The sequence below is a fragment of the Pyxicephalus adspersus genome, chromosome 1, assembly GCF_032062135.1.
Source record: "Pyxicephalus adspersus chromosome 1, UCB_Pads_2.0, whole genome shotgun sequence".
In the NCBI taxonomy this organism is placed as follows: Eukaryota; Metazoa; Chordata; class Amphibia; order Anura; family Pyxicephalidae; genus Pyxicephalus; species Pyxicephalus adspersus.
The window spans coordinates 127,192,562-127,213,294 of NC_092858.1; the positions used below are offsets into that span (position 1 = coordinate 127,192,562).

Here is a 20,733-nt window from a genome sequence, read left to right on the forward strand (position 1 = left end):
TTTTTTTTTACATGATTTCCTAGAAAGATAGAGATCTCCAATTGACTATTTCCTGTATATAGCTTGTATGTATGGGAATTGGTTTAAAGGGCACATTTATGTAATCGCTTTATAAAATTTGATGCAAACCCATCTCGTTTAAAACTGTTTTCCCAACAGCACTTAAAATTTCATTTGCAGAAAAAATAGGTGAGTTCCTGTATACACTATCACTACACTAATGACCATTTCTACCGAGTTAACAATTGTACCTTACACCTAAATGGAATCTCTAAAGGAAAATAGATTTTTCTTGCACAATCCATTGCTGCTTTCACTTTCTTTTTCCAGTAGATTGGCCATAGTTTATAATTAACTACAACGTACGCTGTGCCTTACAGCTCTTGCTACCTGTGTGCACTCTGTGAGATCTACTTCTAAAGCAGTGAACCTGACATTCACTAAAATATTCCCTGTTGGAGAATCTACCAGGTCAGTGTATTTCAATGACTGTAAATGATTCTCCACCTGGGAATGTTGGTTTTACTGCTTTATTTATCGACCCTATGTCTTATTCTCTTTGGCAGAAAGCACATCTACATTTTCCATTAAGTTAAACATAGGCTGCAGTGTACATGATAAATAAATTTTGCAGCAACAGTGTTACCAGTGAAAGCACAGAAACATGTGAACCTGACAAACCTTACACTTACCCAGTAACACACTGCTGCCTAAACCTTTATAGTGTTTTCCTATAATTCATAGTTTCCTAAGCTTAGTGACTAAACTGGTACTGTAATTGGTATACTGTAACTTTAAACATGTTCTAGTCTTTTCTTCTGTTGACTGATCACTATATATTGTTTGCTATCTTTTAAAGAACCGAGCAGTGATGATGAATCCTATGAAGTTTTGGATCTCACGGATTATGCTAGACGACACCATTGGTGGAGTCGTATCTTTGGACGGAACTCTGGCCCTCTTACAGAAAAGTATTCAGTAGCTACCCAGATTGTAATGGGTGGAGTAACAGGCTGGTAAGACAACACTTAATTAATATTTAAATAAGTTGCATATCCACTCTATGAACATTAGCCACATATTGCTAGTGTATATTAGGTATAATTTTGGCCTCCATTTCTTCTTTTCTAAAAAAAAGAAACATATATCTTCTTTATACATCATTATAAATTGGCAGGATTATGTTCATTTTACTAATATACATACACAGTGTTCTCCTCAGCCCCATTTAGCTAGGCACACCACCTGGCTGATTTTGTGTGGTTTCTGAAGAGTTGGTTCACAATACAGGGGCTGCCACCCACCTACAGTTTCTTCCCACCTGGGCTAAAACATTTTTGGATTGAACACTGATAACATGTTATTCTTCTGTGTAAAAGGCCTAAGTATCCTGATATGTGGAAGACGTATAATATTTTTTTTAGCAGTGTTTGCATGCTATTTCATTTGAAATATTTTTTTCTAACACATTGTTTTTCTTCTACAGGTGTGCAGGCTTTTTGTTTCAGAAAGTTGGAAAGCTTGCTGCAACAGCAGTCGGTGGTGGCTTTCTTCTACTTCAGGTAACAGATAACATCTTCACCAGTGTTTATAGCAGGAATTCTGTGATCTTTCTACTCTCGTCACCTACTGGATTAGCTATTCCCATTGCTTTCTGCCACTACAGTAATTACTGCAGTTTCTGAGTGTTGAAGGCAGAATAAAGCACTAGATGGTGCTTGTTGTACATTTTTTTGTGTGTCACTTTGTTATTCAAGGTCAACTGACAGTCCATTTTTTCCATTTTGCTGCAGCAATACCATTTAGTAAAACTTAGCAGTAGCATTTGTTTACATTTTCTTAGCCAGTAGGTCTGTATCACATAGAAATAACTTGAATGGCTGTAATCCTTGTGAACCCTCTTGTTAAAATGTGTGACTTACTTACTCATGGTAGTCTGAGACCTTCGTGGCCAGTATTGAGATTGTGGGTGAAGGGATGTGAGCAAAATATATAAACATTGAAGCACTTTGTTCTGAGTGCAAAATTATGAAATCCTTACTGAGGACATGGCCTCTCAGCTTTGATGTTTGACATATTTGATATCTATTTACTTGCCTTAACCTTATCTTTTGTCATTGTCAAAGAAGATGTAATTTATATTGTTTGTGCTACTAAACTAAGTTTTAGCGTTTCACTTAAACTTAAATAAACTAGGTTTGCAGGAAATGTATATTAAATTTGAGGTTGGTACTTTTTAAATATATATAAAAATGGATATTTTAATGTGTGTGCAAAATGAAAAGTGCAACATCATTAACCCTGGTTAAGCCTAAACACTGTAGTAGAGCAAACACATAGTAGAACTGCAAAGAATGAGGCAGTAGGGAAGAAGCCAAAGGTAAGTTTAAATGGAATTGGGCATTTAACCGCCTAGGTGGTATTCCTGAGTGCGGCTCGGGGTGAATTTTACATAACAAAAGCGGTAACCACGAGCCACACTCGGGGTAGGAAATAAAAAATAAATAAAACCCTGCTTCTCTCGATCCAGCGGCATCCTCAGCATCATCAGTACACTGGGGAGGCGTGGCCGAGCGGGAAATTTAAAAGCAGGTACCCTTATGTTTTCCTGAATAGGCAAAGTCACAGACTCTTCATACACAGGCTTCTTCAATTTCCCTCACCTCCATCCACTACAACATATTTACTTTTAGCCTTTAGTAACTGAGCCACGTTTATATATTTTGACATTTTGCTAATGCTTTGTTCATCTAGATCGCCAGCCATGGGGGTTATATACAGATAGACTGGAAAAGGGTGGAAAAGGATGTTAACAAAGCCAAGAGGAAGATAAAGAAACAGGCAAATAAATCTGTACCTGAAATCAACAATTTAATTGAAGAGGTAAGACAATGTTTACTGATTCCTTGTGGTGTTTTGTCAAAAATATGCGAATAGGTGAAGTTTAACCAGTTTTTGAAATTTGTTCTAAAATGTGTATCCGTAAAGATTTTCAACCTAAATATTTCAGTCATCGAGATCAGATATGTGTTTTTTAGTGTTCTCCTAATTTTTTTGAGCAGTGTAAAGGTCTAAAGGTTTATTAAATCACTAATATGTGTGTTTCTATTACTGGCTTCCTGAAATAGCTGTATACCTGACAATTATGCTAAGCCTTTGGCTTCTATACTTTTTAAAGTATGAGCAGATTGCAGTTAAAGAAATATACTCTGTGTCTGTGACTCAAAGAACTGAAGCTGAAGTGTCACCATGACCTGGGAATTGGTATCTTGGAAAGAGAGGTCAACAATAGTGTGCACCATGTTTTCCTCGTGACCGGTTTTCTTTAATGTAATTGATGTTAAAAATATTTTCTATATAAATCAATATGATTGCTTTGTTTGTAGAGAAGGCATACTTTATAAAGTATCTGCTGACAATGGGCTGTAATATAAGGCTCCCTCTATATTACTGCTTGATATGTGTTTGTTTTAAATATAATTTAACTTTTAGGAGACTACTTTGGTATAGTAAATGCACCTATGCATGTATTTATATAATGTATAACCTTTGTCCCAATAATTATAATCCTCAGCAGCAGTACTAAACAGACAGACCACATGCATTTTAACCATTCTTTTTGTTTTGCAGTCACAAGATTTTATTAAGCAGAACATCGTCGTATCTGGTGGATTCATTGGTGGTTTCTTACTGGGTCTTGCCTCTTAAGAAATGATGGCAAAGCAGAATCTGCAAATTGTCCCAAAGTACTGGGATATGAGTGGAAGTAAAAATCAAGATGGTGGGAAAATACCTGTCTGCTAACAAAAGATGCCTTGTTTTGCTTTTCTCTACAGAGGCTTTTCTTGAAAATGCTTATCTATAGAGAGTGCTTGCAAAGAACTCATGGTATAGTCTGCACCATCATCTAAAGACTGAACTGTCTTCTTTATACAAGAAGGGTATTACGTAACGCTGTTCATCTACTGATATTAGTTAAAAACAAAAGCAGATCTGTGGACTTATTTCTTGTTTTGTGGTTTTATCATGGCTGTCATCATGATAGGTCTACATTGATCATGTTAGTGTTAACTCATACGTACTTTTTATATTTATTTAATGGTGTGTATTTTTCTGACTAGTGCCAAAACAATGTACTGTAATTGGCAATCCAAGGCCCATCAGTGAATGTTATTCTTCGTAAGAAAATCACTTTGTGCAATAGATAAATCTACACCAGTAGACTCAATAGAAGTTGCAAAAATAAAAAGAATAGTACGTTACTTTGTATTGGATTGTATTCTTTGTATTGTACGTTACTTTGTATGGAAATTTTTGTTGTTGCTTATCTGCCTTATAAGTAGATAAAAAGCACCAAAACACACACAAAAAAAAAAATACATCTACACGGTAGGATGAAAAATTTGTTTATGTTTAAACCAGTGCTAACCAAGCTTTTTAAGGTATGGTTTATAAAGAGTCTAAAAATGACTTTTTTAAACTTTGTGGCCCTCAGGGAGCGGAGTTTGACAGCCCTAAGCTACATAGACCGGTCAAATGATTCTCGTCCGATAATCGCCTCAGGGCTAGTATAGGACGACAATGTGTGTACAGCGCTCGTCCAACAGCGTTAATGGATCCATCCTGGTGGATCCACGAATGATCATAAAACAGTTTAGGGGGGAGAGCACAGTGGGTTGCCGCTTTGATGTTCTCCCCTCTCCATAAGTGTAGAACAACGTTGTATGTACATTGCTCGTTCAGTCTTCGGTCATTGAAAAGGATCGGGAAAGGTCCTTTCCAATGGCAATTATTGAAAGTGTGTACGTAGCCTTGGTTTAAACAAGATAACTGATCATTTTGAATAAAGCCCTGTCCAGACATCAGAAAACTTTCACTAGAAACAATCTTTCACAATTGTTTCTTGTTACAAGAGAATGAATAAGCAGTGTTTGTTCTATGGTTCTGTTCTATGTCTAAGCTGCAAAGTATAACAGTTGTTCCTGCTTAGTCATTGATACATCTGCCAGGGCATATTGATGAAGGTGTTGGGAGGGCACCCTAAACACATGCTAGATGTTCATCTGAGGTGATTACAACCACTCATCTCGAGCGACAATCATCTGTGTACATTGTTTAAAATTCTTTTTTTCAAACCCTTCATTCAGAAACCTTACGAAAAGTCGTATCTTGCTAGCTAGTCATGGAAAAGGGGAATCTAGATGAGTGAAAGAAAACCAAAGCGGAAACTTCTAGAAGCAGCCGACAAGGAGCTGGTTAAAGTCTTAAAGTTTTAGCAAATGCAGTAAGTTCCAGGGTTAGAAGAGCAGCTGACAAATATGCCAAAATAACTTGGCTGGTGTGGCATAGTCACTCTTTGGTGCACAAAACTCACAACAAACATTGGCTCCATATCTGGATATTTAATCGATCTCTTTGATTAATTGGGACTGCGGGGGAAATGGAACCATAAGAGCACTTGCCATATGTACAAGCATGCCAATGTACCTCCAGTGATGGTGATCTCATGCTATCTATTGTTGCTTCAATATATTTTAATGCTTCTTTCGTAACTTAAGTGCTCTTTATTTGGTCATAGGACATTCATTGATGATGTAACTCTCACATATACACAAAAGATTTTCCTCATTCTGGATCAAAGCTTAACACTTTGACATTTTACAGAATAACAATCAAGTCTGACTCCACTTTCATGCAAACTTGCATTCATACCATCTCTGACTTAGGAAAAGTAGTAGTAGTAGTATGAAAGTAGTGTCCACCAGCTACAAGGGAGTTTCAATCTTTCTCATACAACAGGTTTTTTCTTCTATTTTTCCCCACTTACTATCATAAATGGATATCTGACTTTAAAAGCCTTTCATCAGCTAGACTTGAGTGAATAAACTGCCCCAAGACATGTTTGTGGCCCCACTGGAGTGTGCTAGTGGAGGGTTCATTGTCCAGTCTAAAAGTTATCTCATGGACATGATTGGTACTCTGGCACCCCCCCCATGGATTCTTTACTTTCAAGTAGTGTTTATGCTTTCTGAAGCAGGTTAAGCATTAAAGGGTCTCCACTAGTCTTGTGACGAGTCTGTAAAGAAGGTTCTAGTCTGTGGTAATTGTATACCTAGGAGTTACCCCTTAGCGTCTGCCAAATTTCCCATGTTTTCTCTCCATTTCTGCATCTTGCTTCCCAATCACTAATTTTTACAGCACAGGCTCAGAGAGAATGGTCTATTGAAGTGGTTATATCCACCATGTTTTAAGCTCACAAATCAGAACCAGAATGTACAGTACCTGTGGGGAGATCTAAAAACAGCAGTTGAGAGATGGAACCCTTCAAATCTGAGAGACCTGGAGTAGCTGACAAAGGAACACTGGTCCAAAATTCCAACAGAGAGATGTAAGACTCATTGATTTTTACAGAAAGTGATTAACATCAGTTATTTCTTCCAATGGGTGTGTTACCAAGTATTAGGTTGAGGGTGCCAATAATTTTGCCAAGGCCATTTTTGACATTCTGTGTGGAATGTCTCAGATTTCTTTTGTAATTGCAACAATTTTCTGGGAGAAGAGGTGCATTTTCTGACATAAATGCAAGGGTACCAATACTTTTGGCCATGACTGTATGGTAGGAAGCAGGGGCTGGACAATCTTTAGAACTATGAGGAAGTGCTAAAGCTTTTCCCGAAAAGAAAACACATTCGGGTTAAGGAAGAAGAGACCTATCCACCGCAGAAATGTGCAAGCGCTTTCATAGAATGTAAGGTAATGTGAGCAGTACAAGATCAGAAATTTATATAGACAGCTAAATTGCCTACAGCATCAGCAACATTCAGTTTAAAGTGGAACTAAACTCCTAAAATAAAACATTTTAACCAGGCTGGTTGTTTATTCAGAAGGGACAGACAATATTTCTTCTGGAATAAAAAAAACCTTACTTACCTGATTGCGCTTTTTTAAATACACGCATCTGTCCTCGTTCTTTCACGTGTCAACATCTTCTTTCTTCTCCCTTTCCTGGTTTCGATCCTCAGCTATCTTGATTGGCCAGTCCAGGATCTGCATTTACCACCCCTTGGTGCCCATATTTACAACATACTCTCCCTATTGTGTGATACTTCCCCCACTTCCTATATTGTAAGCTCTTCTGGGCAGGGTCCTCTCCTCCTCCTGTGTCACAGCGCTGCGTAATATGTTGGCGCTATATAAATCCTGTTTATTTTTATTATGTGACCTGGATTAGCTATATAGGTGGTTTTTACAGGTATTTTCTTTATCAAAAGTTTGAAGATCACAATAAAAACAAGTGTTGTATTTGTCTTACAGAAGAAATGGAGGGGTATAGAAAGTGTAAACACAGCACTTGTCCTCCCAGATACCATCAAGATGCATTGCAAGATGCTTAGGAAAACCATTGGCAGGCATCAAAAAAGCAATACAAGTCTATAGAAACAGCAAAAGACTCACCTAAGATGCTGCATGGATCATCTCCATTCATTTGCAAAACCACTTCCCCATCAACATAATTAGTGTAAGCCTGCAAAAACAGTTGTCAAGGGCTCTCCCTCATTTTAATGTTAATCAGGGGTGTTGGTGATGCTTTCATGTTTGGAAAGCAGTGAACCATGCAGTGCTTACTATGACTGAACATACTCTACTGTGTGTGTACATATACATATATACACACACACATATATATATATATATATATATATATATATATATATATACTTGCCTTATATCCCTGGCTGATACAACATCACTTGATCTTCTGGTTTCATGGAAAGCTTGGGATTCCAAATTTTGGGAGACTGTGCACCAGCACAATGCTAAACCATCATCTTGAAAAATATTGGAACTTCATTTTCCCAGTAACCTGCCAGGGAAAACCCCAAGGTGGTTGATGCTGAACAAATCTCCTTTTTGCATCATCCAGAAACTGCTGTTATATGATTTTATTTTTTCCTAATTTTTAAACTCAACTACAAGGTAAATACATGTTTCATTTTTAATGATAGTCTCTTTTATTTATTACTACCAAACATTCTAATTCCAAGCAGTCCAACATGATTATCTTTGATATTTACACGTTAGACAAAAGCAGACACAACTAACAAAAGTGTGCAAAACTATTGCTTACATTTAAAAAACAGGGCTGTCCTTTTAAATAAAGCATCAAAGTGAAAAAAAAGAACTCAGCTGAAGTGTTACCTAGTAACAGTAAACAAAGCTGTCTCCATGGTTGGTCACTTTGTGTGTTTTAGTGTGTGACAGCCTGAGAAGAAACAACATGGCTCTACCTCTGCTGCCTGGAAACTCATTTAATAGAAATGTATGTATTATAACTCATTTTACTCTCGTATGTGCATGGTGTTTGTAAAAAATTCCTCATAGCTCTTTTTTTGTAAATTACTACTATTTTCAAACTGTTGTATTGCTAACATTATACTAGTATTTTGCAATGGTATATTGGTATCATTTTACTGTTTTTTTTTCGAAATTTGTATACAAACTAAACAAGCATTCATGTTCATGTCTGTCCTCTTTATATCTCATTATCTCCTTTCCAGCTTCTCTACCTAGTGACCTGTAACAAGCTGCAACTTATAACATCTAAACCCTGTTCCTGCATTTCTAAAGGGGACCTAGACTAACATTGTTTTAGTAGAAAACCTTTTTTTTAAAGTAAAAATTACTTTCTTGTTTGTTTGTTTTTTTGAGGGGGAGGGGGGATTAAAACCTTTAAAAAACACAAAAAGGGGTAAAGCCAGGTAAAGCTTCTGGCTGCTCCTTCTGCACATGCCTGACCTTGAGCATGCGTACAAGGAGCTTTTTCTTCAGTGGGGCTGAGAAAAGAAAATGCCGGTCTCACCCATGTGCCGCGAGATCGGCACTTTTTTCTCCCCTTCTACCGCAGACTCTGTCACTCAATCTTGTGCCCGAGCATTGTGAAATTGGATGATGTAGGCAGAAGGTGGAAAAAAAGGGAAAGAAGATGGTGGCGCCCAGGGCTTTCTCTGTGCCAGGGAAGATTCCAGGACGACGCAGGACCCAATCCAGAAAACCACTGGAGGGACTGATGGATCTGCCGAAGTAAAGGTGAGTTTGCATTTTAAAAATATCTCCCTGCGCGAAATTCCTGAGTGTTGCTCGGGGTTAATTTTCAATGCCAAAAGCGGTAACCCCGGGCCACACTCGGGGTGGAATTGCAAGGGAGATTTAAAGTCTTACCTGGTTCCCATGTTCCAGTGGGGTGCTCCAGCGATGTCAGCAGCGTCCTCCAGTGATGCCCGGCATCTGCTTCCCATGGCGATGCCGGCCAGGCTACACAGATGCCAGCCAGCATCTGTGCCCCCGGGTGTGAATGTTGGGGATGCGAGGCCAGGGGAGGCAGATGCCGGCCGGGCATCTGCTTGCGAGCCTTAGGCTGGAGGGCAGGACTGTAGGGATGGGAGGCGGGACCAGGCAGGAAATTTTAAAAAATGCATATTTTTAAATGTACCGCTTTTACATTTAAAAATACTCATTCATTCCCCCAGGGAGGTTAAACAAGTCCAGGGGCTCAGGACAGCCCTGGAAATGGCACCTAAATGTAGTCAACAGTGGCTGCAGCTGCCTTCTGTCCTCAGGTATTCCTTATAAAGTCACATTGGCCACTTTGTTGTGTAAGGCTATGTACACACGTGCAAAAATTATTGCTGGAAACGAATGACTAACGTCCGATCGTCTGATATTCGTTAACAAAAAAAGTGCACAACGACGCTGATGAACGAGGAATGGTGCTAGAAACGAATGATCGTCCTGGCGGATCTGATTGGGCGATGATCCTTCGCAATCTATTGTGAGGTATGGTCAATCAGTGATTGTGGATTGTCCTGCATCGTTCAAACGATCGTATCTAGTGTGTGTACAGTATTGGTGGATTATATTTGAATGATCGTATTGTTACAGCCTGTACAAAACTGTGCACAATACGATCGTTCAAAATAATTGAGAATAATTGTTGAATGTTCTATTTCAAACGATAATTATTTCACATGTGTACCTAGCCTTAGAGTAAGTAGGGGCTTGAAACCCTTGTCAGGATTTTACTGATATCCGGGGCTCTGTTTGAGAGACTTACTCTTACTTCATGTTTCACGGACCTTTACATGCCTGAAGTAAGGCTCTATTAAATCATCCTTGCATCACTTCCCAGGGGGCATTATCTTATTGAGCTGGGTTGAAGTCCAATTCTTAATAATAGGGTGCCTAACACACAGCACCACAACATGACAACACCTTGAAAACCTGTGCCCTGCTCTGAATGGGCCCTTAATGCAGAACTAAACCCAAAGTGAAATAAAAAAAATGGAGAATGTTTGAAGGAATGTCAGATTCCCTGTTTCATAAAAAGAACCCTACAAGTTCCATTTTTAGTTAGCCGGCAGGTCTTTATTGCAGAAAGGGGCAAGCAATGTCCTTTCTGTAATAAAACATACTTAGTCCCAAGTCCCAAATCTTTATTTTCCATCTAAACTATAATGTATCTTTTATTTTTCAGACTAAATATTAGCTGCTAGTTGGCGATAAACCAGTACTGTATAAAGTTACAGATCTTTCATTAAATCTAATGAATGTCGCTATATATTGAACACTTACTGAAACTCAATTCCTTGATAATGTAAAATTGGCTGCACCATTGATATATATGTATGGAGAGGCATTCATCTTGTTCTATATCATTCTCAGAATGTTTTACTTGCATATTCAGGGATATTGTTTTTTCATATTACTGACAAGTAATCTCTATGGTAGAGCCAAATGTAATAATTCAAATACTATTTACTGCAGAAGACTTTTTCACTTGCCGTTCATTAGATTCATGTTAATATTATATGTAGAGATCTAAACAATGCATAGTGATTTCTTTAATTTCACCAAAAAACGTGTGGCTGGTGGATGTACAATAATCACAAAAAATTATGTTGCATAACATTAAAAAAAATCTTGTGACACATGATATCAGCAGCATACTCAATAATTTGTAGCATACTCTTTGGACAACTGTTTTTTTTACATATAACTGATTTTATTACATAGACATCAAGGAGACATGTTAATAGAATCTGGACTGGATTTACCAATAAGTCACATAGAACTTGGTTCTTTGCTGCGCAGACCAATAAAGCTGAATATTTACAAACATCACTTTTAAAGAAATTATTAGTAGTGCTCATCAATATCACAGGGTCATTTTATAAGAAAAAATTGTGAGGGACAAAAAGCAGCCTAACCCACTTTTTATTATACTGCTAATATAACATGTATATTAGGATCCTAGCGTTACCCCAGCTATACCCTGTGCTTGCAAAGGAATATTTCTGTGGCATTCATTCAAACATATTACCTTTTTAAAATTCTAATCCTTGCCTCTATAAATAAGTAAAACCCATGTTTTGTTGCAGATATTTGCAGATATGCACGTTTTAGATCTTTTTTCCATGTGCTCCCTGTCTTTTTCCTTCTATCACTGTGGTGACAATTATTGACAGCCTTACCCGCAGACTCTTGGGATACTCATGTCTGATATTCCAGGAGGCTACTAGCTGTTATCACATTCTGCGTTATCAGAGAGCATTCCACACAAAGAAATACCATACACCCGATTATGTGCAGAATGAGATCGGATGTGGCATCATTTCTTTGTGTGGAAAGGCCCCTTATGACATTCACTCAGACTCACATTCAGTGTGAGATAAGACATTTGCTGGTAGATATTGGAAAGAAGATAGCGTCAGAAAAGAAAAGATGTTAGATAGTATATATACAGTCTAACATATATTATTTTCATCCTTCATTTGTATTTTCAGCTTGGAAAAGAAAAGTTTCATAAGTCTCAGCATTTTGGCTACTCTAATGACATCTCTATGCTGCTGAGTGAAGAGAAGCCCGGCATAGGAGGAGAACCACTTCTTGGACAGAAATTGAAGCCTAAATTCAGTGTCTTCCCTCGAGGAGTTGGGAGTAATGCTCCTTCTTGGGTTGCATTTGATAAACAGGTTTGTATTTGGGTTTTATGTGATTTCTGATCTGTTTTATGTAATAAATCTGATAAACATTATACACTCATTTGCTGATTTTTTATGTCAGGTCTTTTATTTTGTATAAAACACTTCTCAAATGTCCCTTTTTTCATTTTGTTAAATTAATTGCATGAAATTGATTAAGGGGGAACCGGACATTGCTGAACAATCTTCAGTCTATATAATAGCTCTTTATATACACAAATATAACAAATTCTATACATCATAGTTCTCCTTCTCTCATATATTTAGTAATAAATGAAATGGTTAAATCTAAGCTTTCTTCCTGGTCTCCATACCCATTGCTTCTGGATGTGACTCTTCCATCCCCTCTTCCATCTTTCAAGCACACATGTACATAAAATAACATTCCACAATATATTATTATTATACCACTCTCAACCACACTTAGTAATTATTCACCAAGAAATGTAAACCTTTTTTAAAAAAGAATCTTGGAATTTCCAAATCCAGTGAGATTTCTTAACTGACCTGACTGGATTTGGTCTGATTTAGGATTTTAATTCTATTATAGGCAAAAACCATATCATTGTCAAAGGCAAAGTGTTATAAATGCATTGTTTTATGGGACAAAATAGGCTTTGTTTTAGCATTATTCTTATGCAGAAATCATTTTATATTGTAAAAAAAATTATAGTTGTGAAAAAAGAGTAGATAAGTGTTGGATACCCTATGCAATCTATTCATAAATTACAGATGCCTATACATTCCCTGGTGGAGAATCAGTTACGGCAATTTAAACATGTGGACCTAGGAAATTCTCCGGAATCTCACCAGAGAATTTTTCAGTGAACAAGCCTGATTTATTAAAGCTCCCCGAGGCTGGAGAAGACTATCATGGGAGATGCTGGATCATACAAGTTCTCCCATAATAGTCTAACTTCTCCAGTCTTGGAGAGCTTTGATAAATCGGACTCAATGTCCCTGCTTTATATACAGATCCCTATGAGGTTGCCCAATTCCAAAGTGAATTTAATGTTGTAAAAGTAAAAAATGATCAGTAAGTGGTTCAGTTGCTACATTTACAGCGTTGGAGAGAGAATCAAGAAATCAAGAATTTTACACTATAGAGTTTCTGCCTTTTTCATTTCAGGTTCTGTCATTTGATGCATATTTTGAGGAAGATGTACATCAAAGACAAGATGAAACTTTCCGCATCAGGCAGTGTAAAATCTATTTCTATCTGGAAGACGACACAATTCAAGTGGTGGAACCTCCAATGAAAAACAGTGGAATTCCACAAGGTATGTAAAGTATCAATCAGTAAATAACAACTTTCCTGTTTACATGTTCCTAATTGCCATTTCAAACTGTATATGGAAACACAGCAGCCATTTTTCTAACATTTTTCATGTGACTCTTTTGTAAAACAACTCCATGAAAACTTGTGACCTGCTTTATCTGTAAACCATTTGTGTTACTATTTATTTTGTCCTATGGGGATAATACAAGGCATCCAGACAGCAGAGCCAGGTCAATGACTTGACTTTTCTATACTGCTATATTTGCTCAACTCCGTAATTGGACATCAAAAGGCAGCAGCATCAGACTGAAGAGTCATCCACCTGTTCACCCTTTCCTTGTTTCTGAATGCTCCCTTCTGTACCATTTCCGTTACAGCATGCATGGTTGACATCTTCCTTCAGTCTGTTTTTTTCTGTTCCAAGTGTAACAATTAAATTCACTACTTACACATTCAAATCCATTGAATTGTGTTTTACTAAACCCAGAATTGCATTACCAGGTTTTTTTGTTGGAGTTCAGCTTTAATTTGTTTTAACAAGTTGCAATGATTAAGGTGTGAATTCCCATCTCAATTGCAACCATGTGTGTTTACTGTGATTTTGAGGGCTACTGGTAATGACAACTATGTTCTATATACACCTACTTTTAAAGATTCCACTTTTATAGGATTATATATTCTTCATATCTGCACCTTACAGTAAAAAATACCTACTTTGATGTGGTTTCCATCTAAATGTGCCTTTAGTTCAGTGAAACATGTCTGAAATTCCTGTAAAGCACATGTAAAAGCAAATGTAATATACAATGCAACACTGAAATCTAAACTGGCCCCTATATAGGAGCCTTTTAATGCACAGGCATAACCAGTAAACACGTAGCCATCTGGCTGTTTATCCTTTGCACATGTGCAAGGATTCATATACAATGATATGATCTGATTTATTTGCTTACTTATACTAACAGTGAAACAGCAACCTGACAACAGTAATGTAAACTAAATAGCGGTAAATTGCATGCTCTAGAATAATTGATGTAACAATGTTTACTGGAAGCCATTAAAGGAAACCTGCAGTGAAACTGGGGCACATTTAATTATGAGAATTGCATTTCAAATCAGCAGTTTGCTATGTGCATTGTGAGTGCAAATATATTGGTATTATTGCTTTTTGTTTGCTGTTTTGGTATCAAGGCCACAGTTGGCCAATCATTCTTTGAAAATAGGTAATAAATAAATAAATATAGAAGGAAAACTAATATATCTGTTTTATGTTCAATATGCTTTTTCAACAAAGGAACGATAATCAGACGTCATCGAATTCCACTTCCACCTCCAAATGATGACCAGTTTTATACCGTGGATTATTTTAACATCAATAAAGAGATTGTGTTCTATTCAAGAACCTTCAAAATCGTAAACTGTGATGAGTTTACTAAAAACTTTTTAAGGAAACTTGGAGTCAGAATAAATCCTCCAGACTCTGTTCCATCAGACCCATACTCCACAATGCGCAAACAGGTAAAGATCTGTGTTTCTTGTCCTAGTGAGTTCTTAGACAGATCGGAACTTAATTCCTGGTATACCTTTTAGTATTACTTTTTGAAAGATAGTTTTTATGCCCCATTATTCTTTCTATAAACCTAACATTACATTAATGTACGTGTGCCAACTCCCAGCACCTGATGATGCCAAAGTTGGGTTTCCTTAATGATAATGTGATTTTTTCCCAGTATTCTCTCATGTATTTTGCTACTAGGCTCCTAATATTGAGCAATTTTGGCCTACAACTTCTTGTTGTATGGCTAAGTACTAGTAGAGTTAGTTCTCTATCATGGTATTAGGATGCCTGTTTTCCTATACTAACCCTGATAGCTATCAACAGCTGTCTGCAGACCTTTGTTTATCTCTTTGATGAACACAGTTTACTTCAATAAACACTGTATATCAGCATAGGTCAGCTGAATTGTAATACTGGTCCACTGATTTGTAAATGCGTGTTGATATACACAGTATCTATCTATCTATCTATCTATCTATCTATCTATCTATCTATCTATCTATCTATGTATATAAATATATATATATATATATATATATATATATATATATATATAATATTTTAGTATTCCTACAAAAACTTTATTTTTTCCTAATTTTTATATTTATACATAGCAATAATTTTTATTTGTTGTTTGCAGATGGAAGATAATATGAAGCCGCTGCGTCCTTATGAGCGTATGGATACACTGAGGCAGTTCCTAGAACATGACAGACAAGTTCTAAGATTTTACTGTCTGTGGGATGACACTCATTCTCCCTTTGGAGAGAAGAGAGAACTTGTTTTACATTATTTCCTTGCTGATGACACTATTGAAATCATAGAAGTCATACCACCAAATTCTGGCCGGGATTCTGTTCCAGTGTTTCTCCACCGAGGAAAACTTCCCAAGGTAAACAATGGCATAAAAGTTTTAATATGTATCTTAATTCAATAACACAAATGTAATTTGTTATGAATCTTTGGATGTAGTGGCTTCATTGGTCTTTTAGAGGCTTTCTTTTCCCTTACTTACACCTAGTGGTCCTGACAGTAACATATCTTCTGTCAGGACCACTAAAAAAACACTGTACTGTATCTATAGAGAAGAAGCTTTGTCATCCTAGAACAGGAAGTGTGTTATAACTACAGAACACCTCTCATTCTTTTAATTCCCGTAACATAATGGAGAAGTTTAATGTAGTTCACAGTAGTAAAACTGGTAAGGACTTTAAAGACCCCTTAGGATTTCAGTGCAGAACATGCACCTCATTGGAAGCTTACTACAGGAGCCCAGTGGATTTGTCCCACAGGTTTTTTTTGCACTTATTAAGCTGATAAGGTTTGGGTTGAAATATACTTTACTTTTTTCCAAAGTATAGCTACAGGTTAAAATTTTTGAGAAGAATCATTTTGCAATAAAAAGTTACCATTTCTGGGTTTAAAGTAATGTCCGTTATTGTGCTTTACTAGAAGTACAGATTTTAGGGTTGTCACACTGTACAGTTTCTGCTATACTTCCTGCATTTCAAGTATAAGAGCAGAAGCTTTCATTTATTGATACACAGCCATTGATTTCATAGCCCCTTCTCTCTTTGGCCAATCAAAGAATACCTTGTATTATGTGAATAGCAAGGGAGAGAAGGGGGCATAAAAGCCACAATTGTGATAGCAGTGCATTGTTAAATGAGTGCTGTGGTTCTTGGTATCTAGAACGGTGCAGTACAATGTACGAAACCATACAGCAACTACAGCAACTTAAATCAAATTATTCATATTGATGCAAAGGTTTTTAATATATTAAAGTAAATCTGTCTATATGAGAAATATGGGGGCTTCCAGAGATACTTTTGAAAGTTCTGGTTTCCTGGGTTCTATGCTAGTTCTGAGCCATTAAAATGGAACCTGGCAAATAAAAAAATCTGTTCTGTACACATGGAGATTTTTTCGACAACCTCAAATTATCCCTATGCTGTAATAGGTGTCTCTAACCAAGATACACCAAGTCTTCTTTAAGGGTCAAGAAGCTAAAAGCGCAACACACAGTAGTCTTTAATAGACATCAACATGTTTTAATGTGCACTGTTGCTCAGAGTCTGTTCTATACATAGACTTCCCATGCAGGGATGGAAAGTGCATAGATGTGAATAGGACCTAAAGCAGCACTACTGCACAGGTTAACCATATCTATCTATCTTGTATTATAGGATGCTCCAACACAAATTTATAAACCTGGTGAAATCACTGCACGCACCGTCCTCAATGTTTTTGGACCAATGGGACATGGAGGTCGTTATATTCTGGATAACCTTAAAGTATGTACACAATGATGATTGTCTTTTATGTAATAAAAGATAATAGTATTCTTGTATTTCATTAATAAAAGTTATTATTGTAATTTTCTTTACAATATTTAATAGTTTAAAATGCAGGTTGTTTTTTAATATTGCTAATACAATTACCACTGACAATGGACATATTTATTGTAAGTGTTAGAAAATATGCCAAGTGTAAGCTAATGTACTCAATAGATGCAGCACACTAGAAATGTTTTTTTAAGGCACACCATTTAAGGGTTTTTGAGGATAGTTGGTGCCAATGATGGGAAAATCTATCCTATTTCTAGTTTGCATTTAGCAAAGTGTTTACAGGCAATGAAAACCACATTCATGTTTGCAACTTATAATTGAACCTGGTGGTTTGCCTCTGAGTGTTCACTGATTACAGGTCATAAAATACTATCATTAATTTTGCAGACAGGGGCTGTGCACCAAGAGTTTTACAAAGACTGTGATCTGACAATTGGAGCTGCAATCAACGCTTGGGGACGTAGAATAATTCTATGTGATTGTGATGAATTTACGAAGAATTACTACAGAACAAAATTTGGAATTGGTAAGCCAACTAAATTAGAATTCTGAGTTCATTCTAAGAAACAAAAAGGTTTTTACCAAGCAACTGGAAGCTGCAGAGATTCATTGCAGTGTTTCATTATCTCAGAATGCAGCAGATTATTAAACATTATTCAGTAGGCATATCACATTAAATTGATAGATGTTGGCATAATTCTTTAGAAATATAAGAAGCTCAGGTCAGGAGCATTTGGCAGTAAACTTGTTACTTAGGTTTATGTTTGCTATGTTTGCAGACTCCAGAGAGCCGAGTAGTGAAATCTAAAAATCAGTTACCAACAGCATAATCTACATATTTTAGGTGTGTCCATTGTTAAATACCAATACATTGTTGGCAAAGGCTACCATACTTCATAATTTATATAAAAAGCTTGTGTCTTCTTGGCAGGACAATCTTCTTAGGGTAAAGCTTAAAACACAGTAATTAAATTTACTGTAAAGGAGTAATTAAACAAGTTTAAAGCAGCACTAAACCCTATTTATATATACCTGTCCCCGTTCTGTCACGGGTGCTGCAAGCTTCTTCCTTCTACTTTTCCTCATTCCAATCTTGGGCCATCTCAACTGGCCGGGCCAGGACGACAAAACTCCTGTGCAGGGAGCTGCTATGTGCAAGCAGTTTTGGCAGCTGAAGAAAGTGATCAGGCAGATAAGAATTCTTATTACAAATGGAACAACGCTTGTCTCTGCAAAAAAGCCTTGCCTAATAGCTGATTTTTAAAATGTGGAACTTTGGTTTAAGCCATTTTTAAAGGTTTTGTCCTTTGACCTGCATCAAATAGCAGTTCCAACAAACCTGCAACTTTTTATTAACATCTTCTTTCTTGCAGCAACACATTACAAAAAATATATAGCCTATAATCTTCAAAATACATAAAATTAAACTTTATTCAATAGCCATATCACATAAAACTGAAAAAAAAGTTAACATCAGGAGCATTTGGCAGTTTAATTAACAAAGCTTGTGCACCCTCATGATTGGAGAGCTTTAGCTTGTCAGACCTTTGCAAAAATACCAATGCTGGTACACAAAGTGCATGGGTTATTCTACAACATGTTCTCAGTGGACAGGCTTTTCTATTTTCTTCAGAAAGCAGCCACAGGCTGCTTTCTGAAGCAAATATGCTTAGTACGCCTGTTATTTCTATGCACCTGGAATGTATCTAGCTTATTTAAACTAAAAGTTCTATATTCTTTCTTAATTTTATTTAGGTAGGCTGAACCCTTATGTAATCAAAACATGAGGATTTTATGATATAATTACTGATAAAATAACATCAGTGCACATATATACCACTTTCAAAGTAACTAGAGATCAGTTCTGCACAGGGGCCCACTGTTGGTTACGTCCACCCTTGGAGACATCCTAGAAAAGGTCTCCTTTTTCTTTAATAATTACTGCACTGATAAAAGGGGAAATATAAGTTAATTGTCTTAAAAGGTAAGTCAGAACAGAAACACTGTAATGACATTTGCTATAAGTTTATTGATTTGGTGTGATTATCACAGCTTAACCACTCCTAAACAAGTGAACCACTAGACAATGTACTGTTGACATTTATTCCTGATTAGTCTGCATTTTTTTAATAAGATGTATTATATTTCTGTGTTGGAATGTAAACATACTGCATAGCCAGTTTTACACATTCTGATGTTATCTGTCCTCCTTTGTAGTGTTTTAAATTACAGTAAATGCTGATTAAAGTAAATATTGCATTATGCAACAAATTTATTTATTATACCCTGCGGCTGTGTTTTCACAATAAGGTTTACAGGGCTGCACAGCTGCAACAGACCACTGACATTCCTTTCCATAACTTCATCCAAATGTCCATCTTTTTAACCCTTAAAATTTAGATTTTTATGTGTATTTTAGAGTACTGTAAAGGTTAGATTCAGGACTTAAAGTCAGTCTCAGCTTTTAGCGTTTTATTATTTTGTGTTTTTATTCCTGAAGAAACTTTCTATTCTCCTTTATTTTAGTACACATTGTGATACCTGCTGAGCAGAGCAGTTAATTCTAGTGGATTTTAGTTGGTGAAGGCTTTTCTCTAACAGCACTTCTGACTACCATAGAATATCTTTTATTGACAACGATAACAAGCACAATTTACATTGGGGAAGGTTACAAAATGTAAAGTGTACTGCATAATTCAAAATGTGTGAAATGTGTGTAACAATATTGTCCATCAAGGTCTCTGAGTATACATAAATTTATTTTGAGACAAAGATTAAAAAAAAAAAAGGGTACATGCTAGTAGCTAACAACAACCTAAATATTACTGTGTATTTACTTTGTATTCTGTTTTATTCAACAGAGGATTTCACTCCACTTCAGTACAAACCTCTACAACCTATTAAATTTGAGAAAAAGCTACCACCATACAATGGATTTGGTTCAGAAGAGGATTCTCTCTGTTCCTGTTTGGGTCTGTTACCAAAACCACCCCAAAGAGATTTCAAGAAATTCATGGAAAAAGACAGGTATGTCTATTGGGTATGAGTAAAATTTACCAGCATTATTTTTTTTTTTTACAAATGAATTTTTATTGAACTTTTCAAAAGAGATATAAAGTACAGGTACATTAACCAGAAACATTAAACAACAATGAGAGTACAGAAAACAGAAAGAAAAGGCAAAACATTCAAAGAAAGCACACAATGAGGTTATAAAACAACCAGTAGTAGATGCACAATACAGTTTGGTTGATTATAACAGTTCGAGTTTACAAAGCAGTAGGTGCATACAAAAAAATTGTTTCAACACAATATTAAAAAAAGGAAGAACTTTATCAAGATGTCAGGATAATATGAACATGACCTAATCCAGTAGCAAGTATGTCTTCTTCATGAAAAATATGTGCTTAATCCTGCGGTATATGACCACTGCAGACACTTAAACCGGATTTGTGGACCTGTTGTATGGACCAATGATTGAAACAGTAAAGATAAAAAAGGAATCAAGAA

General features: G+C 36.4%; 2 protein-coding genes across 2 annotated transcripts in view; both read left to right on the forward strand.

Moving 5' to 3' along the window:
- FUNDC1 (FUN14 domain containing 1) overlaps nucleotides 1–4,262 on the forward strand; it is a 5,161-nt gene extending 899 nt beyond the window's left edge. The window contains exons 2-5 of the mRNA XM_072426847.1: nucleotides 860–1,016; nucleotides 1,487–1,562; nucleotides 2,755–2,883; nucleotides 3,631–4,262. Of these exons, the coding sequence (XP_072282948.1) occupies nucleotides 860–1,016; nucleotides 1,487–1,562; nucleotides 2,755–2,883; nucleotides 3,631–3,708 (440 nt within the window). The 3' untranslated portion in view covers nucleotides 3,709–4,262. The remainder of the gene's footprint in view (nucleotides 1–859; nucleotides 1,017–1,486; nucleotides 1,563–2,754; nucleotides 2,884–3,630) is intronic.
- Nucleotides 4,263–8,231: 3,969 nt separating this feature from the next.
- Nucleotides 8,232–20,733, forward strand: part of EFHC2 (EF-hand domain containing 2) — a 34,569-nt gene continuing 22,067 nt past the window's right edge. The window contains exons 1-8 of the mRNA XM_072426858.1: nucleotides 8,232–8,320; nucleotides 11,841–12,029; nucleotides 13,168–13,318; nucleotides 14,612–14,835; nucleotides 15,516–15,767; nucleotides 17,062–17,169; nucleotides 17,611–17,749; nucleotides 20,085–20,250. Of these exons, the coding sequence (XP_072282959.1) occupies nucleotides 8,279–8,320; nucleotides 11,841–12,029; nucleotides 13,168–13,318; nucleotides 14,612–14,835; nucleotides 15,516–15,767; nucleotides 17,062–17,169; nucleotides 17,611–17,749; nucleotides 20,085–20,250 (1,271 nt within the window). The 5' untranslated portion in view covers nucleotides 8,232–8,278. The remainder of the gene's footprint in view (nucleotides 8,321–11,840; nucleotides 12,030–13,167; nucleotides 13,319–14,611; nucleotides 14,836–15,515; nucleotides 15,768–17,061; nucleotides 17,170–17,610; nucleotides 17,750–20,084; nucleotides 20,251–20,733) is intronic.